This window comes from Hyaena hyaena, unplaced genomic scaffold (genome assembly GCF_003009895.1).
Source record: "Hyaena hyaena isolate Hyena2069 unplaced genomic scaffold, ASM300989v1 scaffold_164, whole genome shotgun sequence".
NCBI classification, from domain to species: Eukaryota; Metazoa; Chordata; class Mammalia; order Carnivora; family Hyaenidae; genus Hyaena; species Hyaena hyaena.
In genome coordinates, this window is record NW_024080796.1 from 1121899 (window position 1) to 1133052 (window position 11154).

General features: G+C 44.5%; 1 protein-coding gene across 3 annotated transcripts; it reads right to left on the reverse strand.

Annotated features, from left to right (window-relative positions):
- Positions 1-279: 279 nt before the first annotated feature.
- GPRC5D (G protein-coupled receptor class C group 5 member D) lies at positions 280-9457 on the reverse strand. Of its 3 annotated transcripts, XM_039239956.1 has the most exons (4): positions 8110-9457; positions 6440-7377; positions 1679-1746; positions 280-551 (listed from the first exon to the last, which is right to left on the reverse strand). In XM_039239956.1, the coding sequence occupies exons 2-4, from the start codon at positions 7332-7334 to the stop codon at positions 480-482; spliced, it is 1035 nt and encodes a 344-aa protein (XP_039095887.1). In that variant the 5' UTR covers positions 7335-7377; positions 8110-9457; the 3' UTR covers positions 280-479. The 3 variants fall into 3 exon arrangements, with proteins under 3 accessions (XP_039095887.1, XP_039095886.1, XP_039095888.1); XM_039239955.1 differs by having other exon boundaries at positions 6440-9457; XM_039239957.1 differs by lacking the exon at positions 1679-1746 and having other exon boundaries at positions 465-551; positions 6440-9457.
- Positions 9458-11154: the final 1697 nt, after the last annotated feature.

The window sequence follows — 11154 nt, forward strand, 5'->3', positions numbered from 1 at the left end:
TAAGTAGGTCCCTGGCTGTCAGTGCAGAGCCTGATTCTGGGGCTCCATCTCATGAACCGCAAGATCCTGGTCTGAGCTGAAATCAAGAGCCAGACGCTTAACCAACCGAGCCACCCAGGCGTCCCTGGACCTCTATATTTTGCCACATTTATATGGTCCTAATTTTTTCAGACTAAGGTCTTCTGGCCCCATTTAGTAAGAGGTGCCAATTTGTTCTTGCATTGCTAAGGAAGGGAATCTTTCAATTGCACAAAGGAAGAAAGAGACACGTAATCAAGGTAGGGTGGCCAGCAAGATTGTAATTGCTTGAGGGTGGTCTTCTGATGATGTGTCCATGATGGATGGAATGGGCTAGGAAACAGGGAAGGAAGGATGAGGCCACACTTTGTTGGTAGCGTGCCTCTGGGCTCCCCAGCAACCCATCAAGTCTCTATTGGGATGATCTTCTGGGTTTTCACTATGCATGTTTCCTATGGACTTTATATTTCTGCATCTTGCTGGGGGCTTGATTTAGGCAGTGGGATGAGACACTCTTGTACGGGATCAACAGTCTGGAAAAGAAGAAATGTCATTGTCAACTTTTTGAGCCGACACAAGGGATGTCACTCTCCAGAGCTATGTTCGAAATACCATCTCAGCTTCATTCAGTCCTTTGTTAATAAAGAAAAAAATATTGAGGCTACCCACATCAGAACTTTGTTTTACCATCTTCCCTTTTAGCCTGTCACAAGAATCTTCTTGCAAGATTCTTGAATAGTTGACCACTGGACATTGAAGTGGTCCACGAAATTCTTGGAGAGGGTAATAAAGATCTTCTAATCATGTAAATGCCCTCTAGAGGGTTAATGACATCAAACGATATAGCTATATGGTCTGTGTGCCATTCCAGGAAAAGCCAAAGTCTCAGATAACAGCCCTGAAGGATTAGGATTAGCTAGTTACAACTGCCTTGTATGGTTCATCGAACAAACAATCTGAGCATGACTTTCATCCTCAGATTTTAGTTGTGGGGATCGGAATACAAGAACTGTGTCCAGTATGGTATTTTTGGCTGCCTGCGTTTGTGTGCCCTCAAGCCATCAATGACACAAATGCAAGTTGCCTCCAATTCTACTCAGTAGTGTTCCCTCTGCTTTTGTCTGAAAGGATTAAAGTTGGGTTACACCCATCCGGTGATGATGTTGACAGGCCTAACCCAGTTCTTGGGGGGCAGCCTGGGCTGCAGGAGCCAGACAGTGACTCAGAGAGACAGCCAGCGGGGCTCGGGGGAACAACTGATAGATACTAAAAGCAGATCTGACCTCATTCATATTTACAATCCCCTATTGTCCCCAAGGCAAAAGTCCGTGGCCTTACCCCTCTTCACCCTCACACGAACCCTTCAAGCTGCCTTTTCTTTCCAGCGACCTTCACCTGTATCGGAGTACGTTGTTAGTGGTGGGGCACTGGGGATTTGGAGGGGGCTCGGGCAGAGACAAAGGCATGATTTGCCTTTATTACACTGTCCTGGTACGGATTATATCCGGATGACTCAAGTGCCACATGCTTGTAGGGAGGAGCCTGCCCTGCCTCTCCTCTCTCAGGTTAGGAAAGACATCGGAAATGAAGCCTGACAGCTCTCCTGAGGAAGGTGTGCTTGCTATGTCCCTCCTCGGTGATTTTAGACGAGCACATTTACCTGCGGCTGAATGGGGGTACCATATGAAGTTAATGCTACATCCTCCTCAGCTCCATCACTGTCTCGGGCTGAAAGCCAAAGGAGGGAAGGGCTGGGTTAGTGTCAGAGATTCACGTGGAAACCACACATGAGGGCTATGAAGAGACTCAAGGGCTTGCAAAGAGGCTCTTGACCGTTTAGAAAGGAATTCTCAGTTGAGGCTTTTTTTTTTTTTTTTTAATCTATGATTTTAAAAAAGAGTGCTTTAAAGCTTAAGAGGAAAGTTGGCTCTGGATAGCATATGTGTGTTCAGGAGAGGAACGTTCTGTGTTTAATAATTGAAGAGGGTGCAGATTGGTCATCTCTTTCTAGAGAAAGAGCACTCTGCTGGTGGTGGATCAAGGTCTTTGCTCCCTGAGTATTGACTGAGTATTGTGTACCTCATGGTCTTCAACAGTAAGATAAAAGGCCTTACCTAGATCATCTCTGAAGTCCCTTCTGGCTCAACATTCTACGAGCTTTGGTTCAGCTTAAAAATCTAGACACAATAAAAAAGATCCCTGAAGACAATTTCATGCTTCCATAGAACAATCCCATGCATGGTTATTTGTTTAATGTCAGTTTCCTCAACAAGACTTTTGAGCTGTGTTTATCAGGCCCTTGCAGGATGCATATCTGTTGTTTGATGGCCACAGACGTAGCTGTGTGTCCAGTGTTCACACTTAGGGGCTCTCTCGCTTGCTGGCTGTGTGACCTAGGGCCAAGTTTCTTAACGTTTTAAAGTTGCCTTTGTTTCCCGATGGGAATAAAAGGAGAATAATGATGATCATAATAGCAAATCTCCCTCATAAGGTTATCTTAAAGATTAAGTCATTCAATATGTGTAAGACCCTTGGAATAGGACATGATTATAGAAGACACCATATTGCTGTACTCTGCATATTATTACCCACGGTGGTGCTGGTGGTGTGGTCATAACTGGTGCTCTGACGTTGTCTTCCCACTGGCATTGTTTTAGAGGGTTGGACCCTGTGAAATACGAAATGCTCTTCTTTCCTCCATGGCAGAATGAACTGACTTCTTGGTTTAACTTTCTCCCTTGAGGCATACTGAGACTCCTTTCACACTCAGCTCCTTGGTGACCAGCATTCATCCAACATTCTCATCAGACTAGACTAGAAATTAGAGAAGCCTCCTTCTCCAGAATTCTCCAGCACTAGTTGTCATTCATGGATTTACCGAAGGAGCTTCTAGACGTTGAGGAACTTGGTTTGGTCTCAAAGTTGTCAGGAAGCTGAGCTGAGCCTCAAAGCTAGGAGACTCAGATTCTGCATTCTTCCTGCTGCCCAATTATCTCACACTCCCTAGATCTTTAGGAATGTCAGACCTGTGCCTTATCTGTCCTCATGCCAGACAAATTCTGCCCAGATTCACTGTCTTTTTCCCTACTTTATACCACTACTTTCTCTGTAACCTATAGCTCTTGAGGGCAATAAAATAGCAGTTCTGAGAGTTGTTCCTGGGAAAGAGCAAACAAAATTACACTGCTTGGGACCACTGAAATTGGGTTTCTCCTATGAAGAGGGGGTGCCTTGAAGAAAAAAAACGTGTTGAGAATTGTCAAAAAGGGCTGTCTAGCAAAAGCGGGTATTTACCATAAGGCAAACAACCCAATGAATGGGCTTATGTTTGCAGGAACATTCTCTTGGTTCACATCGTTGCATAGTCATTGAACCACTTTTACACTGCATAGACTCATTGTTTTTATCTTAAGACCGTCAAAAAGAATCATACTAGCTTTGTCTGTATACCCTCAAACAGCGAACAGAAAAAAAGGCCCACAATAACGTAATACTTTAAAATATACATGAGTCTTGGGGCACCTGGGTGGCTCAGTTGGTTAGGCATCTGACTTTTGAGTTTGGCTCAGGTCATAATTTCAGTTTCGTTTGTGAGATGGAGTCTTGAGTCAGGCTCTGTGCTGACAGTGTGGAGCCTGCTTGGGATTTTCTCTCTCCTTCTCTCTGCCTCTCCCCTGCTTGTACTCGTGCACATGTGTGCACGCTCTCTCTCTCTCTCTCCCTTTCTCTCTAAGTAAATAAATATTTAAAAAAAAAAAAAATATATATATATATATATATATACATGAGCCTTGCTTATAGAAAACTTGATATAACAATACCCTAAGTAAACTAAAGTGGATGAAGTACGCAATAATTATAACAGGAGCTTTTCCTTCATAAAAAAAATTTTGGTGGTTGATATTCTACATTTAAGATCCTCACAAATTATGTTGCATTTAAAATTCTCAGTTAAAAGGACAGTTGGTTTTTAAAAATATAATCAATATACAGCTTTCTAGGAATGCATTTATAATAGAGGGCAAAGACTATTTATAACCATTTGTTTGGTGTCCTGTGCTAACATGCCTGAATGCCTTTTTATTCTCCACCCGGATGTTTTTAGATCTTGGAATTAAGTTCATAAGCCACTCAGAGAGAGAAAGCCTAATCTTCTTTTGAAAGGCTCCCAGGGAGAGAGTCCTTAATCCCCTTTGCTGATCTATTTCAGTGTTTACCAACTCTTATTTTCACATTTAATCTAAACCCTTCGAGCTTTGGTTTGAGTTCATTTCTACAGACCGTCTTTCGTTGGAGACAGAAAACAACAAGACAACAGCCTCGTGGACAGAGGTCTTCATACTTGTGAAATTCCCTGCTAATCTCCTCTTGTCTCACTCTTCTTTCAGATGCATTGCTCTGGTCCCACAACCCAGTGGTAAATCAAATAATTATGTGATTGGAGTCACAGCTACAGGCGGTATTAATCAAGAGAGTCTCGTGACAAATGCATGCCTCATGGACTCGCACAAAATGTCATGTTTTGGTATACGGATTTAGAGAGAGAACTTGCATGGTCTGTGAGGAAGGCACATTAAGAACAACTCTCTGTTCCATTGTCTTAACCTTTCCACATTGATCTGATGTTATATCGCTTTAATTATCTTTTTGGTTTTCACGTAGCCTCCCCAAGCCCTCCACACTTCTCATTGGTGGATCTCAGAACTGGAATGGGTATTCTTGTTGGCGACTGACTGACAAGTCTCTCTCTCTTCTCTCTCTCTCTCTCTCTCTCTCTCTTCCTCTTTCCCTCTGCCTCTCTCCCCCACTCATGCTCTCTCTTTGTCTACAATAAAAATAAACAAACAAAACACCAAACTGCTTTGACAGTGACTGTCACTGGCAGGCATTTCCTGCTCAGAAATGGATTTTCTAACCATGCTCTAGTAACAAGGATAGTACCAAGCCCTTCCTCTTCCACCAAATGCTCCTTCGAACACTGGAAACACTTAGATTTTGGAGTATGGGCTCTTGATCATGACAAGCCCCAGTATGGTTGGGTAGGATACAACTCTAAGAACTCCTCTCTCTCTTTCTCTTGATGTTTGTTTCCTGGAAATATACAACAACAATAAAACAACGCAAGAAGTTCTATCTTATCTTCTGGTGAGAACTATAAGAAGTAGTTTCAGGGATTGACTCTGCCATTCTGCCATAAACCTTAGTGATCTGATGATGCACCATCAACAAGCAAGGAAAAACTGTTATAGGAAGGATGTATAGCATCAATTTCCGACTCTCGGTCAACTGAACTGAAAAGAATTAATGACTGCATCTATCTGAACTGGATTTAATTTGAATGTGTAATTAGCCATAGACGACAGCTCAAAAAAGTGTGTGCACTTAAAGGGAAGGCTTCTATTAATTTTTTTGAACCTGGTAAACATTATGTGTGCCGTACAATGTATAAAATCACATAATTTTGCACATTAGAAATAAATTGTGAGGAATCAGATGCCTATTAAGACACAAAAATGGATATAAAACTATGGTATTGGGTAGTAAATAATGGGCCAGATGTTTCAGAAGGGAATGAATGAGTTTTGACATATTTCTAGATAACCAAAATTAGCCTCTAGCCATCAGGTTGCTAGGGTCCAAGCATATTTGTTGTCGTGGTTAATATATTTTATTCATTAACCAAGTATAGACAGGGGGCTTGGCCTTACATAAAGATAAAAACAAAATATGACCAGACATTTTTAATGAAAATGTCACATAAGCAAGTTGCTTTATTTTTATTAACAATTACACATTGGAGCCTTTATTAGAATTCTGATTCAGTGGCTCTTCTGGTAGCTTTTTGTAAACTTTGAAGGCTTTCAAGCAGGGAATGGTTTGAAAGGCAGAGATTTAGAAGTTGTTGGGCTTTATGATGTTAATGAGGTGATGAGTCCTATGAATCAGTTTATGATGATGTTTGGGCCAATTAGCTTCAAGACTTAAATTTAAAAAAAAAATGTCAATCACTGTTGCCAGGATTGACTTTTGCACTTGCGGCCCAAACATCTGGACTTAGCATCATATGTCATGCAACTGCATGGTCCAAGCCTAATTTGGGGCTAGTTAACTCACTTTATAGTGGGTGCCTTTCTTTGCCCAGCGTGAGCAGTCAGAGCCACACCCTCTTTCCTTAGGGCCTTTGATTCATTTCTGTCTTGGCCTCTCCCTCATAAATCTCTGTATTTTGGAAGAACTGATTCTTCATAAGAGCTTCACCTTGATTCTAGGTATCTTTACCTCCATTTTGGAAGTAGTAAGTCACCCATCTGAACTGTGGCCATTCTCTTATTGTTCCCTCTTGGTTCCTCCTATGTCTCGATGTCTCTCCTGTTTCTCCCCCGGGACACCTCCCTGCTCCCTGAATCCCCTGGGAAAGTACCTCGTGAGGGTTCCTGGTTCTCCACTCTGAAGCTGCATTGGTAGGCTGGGGCTGGGCAGGCATTGGCTGGTAAAGGGCAATTCTGCCTGCTCGATCTGTAGAGAATGCAGAGCTCGGGTATGATGTACAGCAGCAGGAAAACCCACGCGTTGGTGACCAGGGCAATGCAGATGACGGGGTCATCCCACTGGGGCTGCCGCTGGAGCTGTGGGTTGCCTCTCAGGAGCATGGAGATCCACACCACCCAGATAATGATGGAGATGAGCACAGTGACGAAGATGAGCCTTCCATGTTGCTTCCAGTTCTCACAGGGGCCGCAGAAAGTGGCTTTGGAGACGAAGAATGTGAGGGCCATCAGGAAGAGGACATAGACCAGGAGCACAACAAAGTCCACGTTGAGCTGACAGGGTGTCATATGCACAAACATCATACCCCTGGTCATCATGAGAGTCACGTACTCAATGGCAATGATCACCTGCAACAAGCTGACACCAACAGCAATGCACAGAATTGTCGTCCAAGAGAAGGAGACTCTGCCCCGGACCAGCTTCACCAGGTTGGAGGCATGAGCCAAGAGGCACGAGAAACAGAGAGCGAAGAGAACCCCAAAGAGAAAGTAGCGTACGGGGGCAGTTTGCTGATTGAAATGAGTGATGAAGGCAAAAGTGAGGCTAAAGAGGCCCAGCACACCCAGGAGGAAGAGGACCTGAGTGGGGAGGACATTCCACTGGCTGCAGTCTTGAACCCTTCGCATGAGGAAAAGAAATGCCAAGAGTAGTATAATTGTAACTACTATGCCAATTATTGCCAGGGACTCTAGAACAATGCTCCATGCCCCCTCGTTGTCACAGACGAAATAATAGTCCTCAGTGGACTTGACGCAGTCCTCATACATGGTGACTTGTAGGTGGACCTCACGAGAATGGACTCCTGTTTCCCTGCAGAAGAAAGATGAGACAAATTTCTGACTATATCCACCCATAAAGAACGCCTGTCGGGTAGTTCTATTTGGGCACTAGAATGTCTCTCCTTCCCAACAGAAGACACCTGGAAGGACCAGATGGAACATCCCCAAACTCAAACCCCGAAATCTCGCCTAGCTCCATCCTGCTGGGAAGAGCAGAACAGTCTCTACTTCCAGAGACTTCATCCCTTTTCATGTCTGTTTACACCGAGGCTTTCTGAAACCTGAGGCAGAATATTTTTCATAAAATGGGGCGTGTGGCAACGTTTGCATGGTTAATGAGATTCCAGTTATTTGGGCTCCAGAACAAGCACTGTCAACATTAATGGATCATCGGATCGTTCAAGACATTGATGCACCGCCTGAGGGAGACGGACAGATAATTTTTCCTAGTAATTCTCATGGCCGTTCCTTCTTTCAACTCGAGTCAATCCAACACAACATGTTATTGCTAAATACCTACTAGTCGTTCATCAAAGAATTATGCAGAGTGGTCCCTGCTTCATCTAACCTTTTGGACCCTTGAGCACCAAAATCTAGGTCTTTGCTAAGGCTGTCTAGGAAAAAAATTCCACACATTCTTCAGGAAAAAAGAACTTTGCAACTGGATACTTCTAGTTCTATTCCCCTCCAGTTATTCCCGAGCCAGATGGCTGGAGCAATCCGGGTTTATAGCTGAGGGCATGGCCCTTTCTTTCCCACTTACCTTCTCTGTGTCCACGCTGGAAGCTGAGGTGGTGGTGGCTGCGAGGTTGTAACTGCCAATGAGTAAGAAGGAGACAATCGCAGCTTCTTTAATCTCTCCCCAAATGGGCGGAAGGACCAGAGGCCCTCACTCAGGTCCCTGCAGTGCCTATAAAAAGAACCGGAAGGTCAGAAAGACACACCTATTCCAGTTTCACGGCAACCTATCTACAGAGGTTTCTTTGGTGAGAACAATTATTTTCAATTCTATTGCTAACTTGAGGCACCTTGGCCCTAGGGGGTCCTGAAGGTGACCTGAGGCAAGACTGCTTCCTCTCCATATACTCCACTGTGTTTAGGAAGCCACAAGAAGCCCTCAGTTGGTTTATGTGAGTGCGCTTCATTCTCCTTCTGACCTCCTCCCTAAAGAGCCATGTGGAGTCTTCCCCACATCTTGATTTTGGTAGTGAGATCCAAAAGAACATCCGTTTAATGAAGGGATAAGAGTTGTACTGGGCCATAAAGAAGGGTTATGTGCATTAAAAGGGTCAGCAGTTGGCAAAATTGTGAATTAGGGGAAATTTGTCTTCTCTGCTATTTCTCCCTCTCCATTGGAAGTCTTTCCTCAGGCTGTGGCTGTCCATCAGGTGTGGCCCCTACCTGGACCAGCTCTTCCTGGTAATGCTGAAGCCTTCGGTGTAATTTCCCTCTGTCCTCCCTCTCCTCAGGCCCATCAGGATACACTTGGTCTGGGTTTTGTTCCATCGGGGCATCCCAGAGCGCAAGATGGAACCCACAGTTGAGTTTACCAGCCAGTATTGGTATCATAAATCCCTTTTCTCCTGTGACAGTGTATAATGGAACGCTGTCCAGCCTCTACTGACCGCACCTCCACACCCCTCAATTTACTCCTTGGTTCTTTTATTGGATATTTGCATTTTGATAGAGGACTTCCAAAGACCCCAAGTCAGTCCTTGGGAGTCTGGTTTCAAGTAGCTCTGTGACCTGGCCCTATCTTCCTCGTCCAACCATATTTCTTTCTGGTCTCCTGCCCTATGGTTTACCAGACTGGTTTTCCCACCATGTCATAAAGAAACAAGCTCCAGTCTGATTGCCTTCTCTTAGGTGTTGCCCATGGCCTGAACTGCCTTTTACTATAGGTCCACTGATTCTGTTTCCAAGCCAAACACTTGCCCTACCTCTCAGATTTATCTCTTATCTTCTCTGTGAGCTTCTCTGACCCCCTTCATCCCTGGAGCCCTCACCGATCACTTCCTACCATGAACTCCATGGCATTTTGGGTCTGTGCTCTTCCTAATTAGGGAAACCATATTTTCTGCCCATTTTATTTGTGTCAATTAATTTTCAATAAATAATCAATGAACTAAAAATAGTAATACATAATAAATGTACTGATTTATTTTCTTTGTATTGGCCTCACCCCCTTGATTATATTCATAGCTGCTTGGGGGGTCAGGTTCTGCCTTTAATGCCCCCAGAGCACCTGGCAACCCCGGGCGATGGGTGGATTATTCAGCTGGAAGAGTCTAATGATAGAATTTGGGGCCTTGTGAAGGTAGGTTGTGGCAGTGTGGTTTTCCAACAGACGCTTTTTAATGGAAACCACCTGCAAACAAGTCCAGACCTTAACAAACTCCAGATAAATCCATTCTGAAGTGGTGCTCTATCTTCAGGGACTCTCCAACTTTAAAGAGTCATTTTCTCCCCCCTTTGAGAGTAGAATATTCCAGGGGGGAGAGTCCTCTCCTTTACTTGCTTCAGGCCTCATTGTGGTTTATCGGAAGCTGTAAAAGCTAATCTAAAGTTTACTTGAAGGGTAAAGAGATTTTCCAGATGATGAAACATGACATCCAGGAGAATTCACTCAGAGGGCCTTGTGAGTGGTTAAACTGCTGTCTGCAGAAGAGCAGAGGATTTCTCGTGAAATTCTTCCAAGAGAACTGTCTGGCTGACCCTTCCCCCTTCCCCCCCTTCCAGCGAGTTACTCATGGCCACTCCTCACTGCGCTGGTGTCTCCATTTCTGGCATGCCTGCCTTCTAAGGACATTCATCCTGAGCTCCTGATGGCTTGAGGCAGGTGAATTAATGGGTTAATGACCACAGAGCCCTTTGAGCACCTTCGATAAAAGAGCTTGTCTCAGGTACTAATTACTGCTATTCTAAAGTCTTGGGGTCATGGAATTAACCCATCTGCTGCTAGGCTTTAAGGAAATGAGGCCCTCCTTTGCCTACACACATCCACATTACTCACATCTCCTTTCTTTTGGCTTTTTACGCAGCAGCAACATCGCACCAAACAGCTCAACTATGGCTTTGATGAATCAAAGTATATTGATTATAACAAGTCCAATAAAAATGAAGACAACACAGTCAAGAGGCCAAACGCCTTTTGCCAAACCCCGATTTGTGTTGTCTCCTTCTTCTGGAAACAGAGCTGGAGGAAATGTTAGAGGTCACCTAGTCTAACCCTCTCGTTAATAATTAATAAGAAGGAAGCCAATAGTATAACATGAGGAATTTCATAATAAGGAGGCAGAGGCCCAGAGAGATGAAGGGAGGTACCGAAGGCATGGAATGTTAGAGGGGATGGCCAAGGCCGTCTGATTGCTGGCACATTCCTGCTGCCGTACTAGGCTGCCTCCCTGACACTTCCACCTTGGGAGGACAAGCCTTGAAAGAGAGGAGCACTCAGCCATGACACACGGGTCATGACCGAAAAGAAAGATAAAAAACAGATTACGAGAGCACATCAGATATTCTGCATCCCGAGGCAAAGCCCGCAGCTGGGTGAGGACTGGCCGTGTGGTGCGGGGTCCCGGCCAGGAATGGGTTATCTGCCCATTTGGCTCACCAGCATCACCAGGACCAGCTTCATGGTGGTGCGACCAGTGCAGCTGTTCAGGGAATCCCACTCTGAAGGATCCCACGCTTCAGATTTAACGCTTTGTGGGCACTGTCCTGAAATCCTTAGTTTCATCTTTGAATTTGTGTTTTGAACGTGAAGTCAGAGGAGACAGTGGAGCAGGCACTGGGGGCTTGGAGCCTG

What these genes read in the sequence shown, in the direction of transcription:
- GPRC5D (XM_039239955.1), bottom strand. Translation starts at nt 7,421, where the DNA reads ATGGGTGGATATAGTCAGAAATTTGTCTCATCTTTCTTCTGCAGGGAA. An exon ending in GAACCAGGAACCCTCACGAG is followed by an intron (nt 1,747 to 6,439) that starts GTACTTTCCCAG and finishes TTTGGCTTTCAG; the next exon opens with CCCGAGACAGTGATGGAGCT. An exon ending in GTACCCCCATTCAGCCGCAG is followed by an intron (nt 552 to 1,678) that starts GTAAATGTGCTC and finishes CTTCTTTTCCAG; the next exon opens with ACTGTTGATCCCGTACAAGA.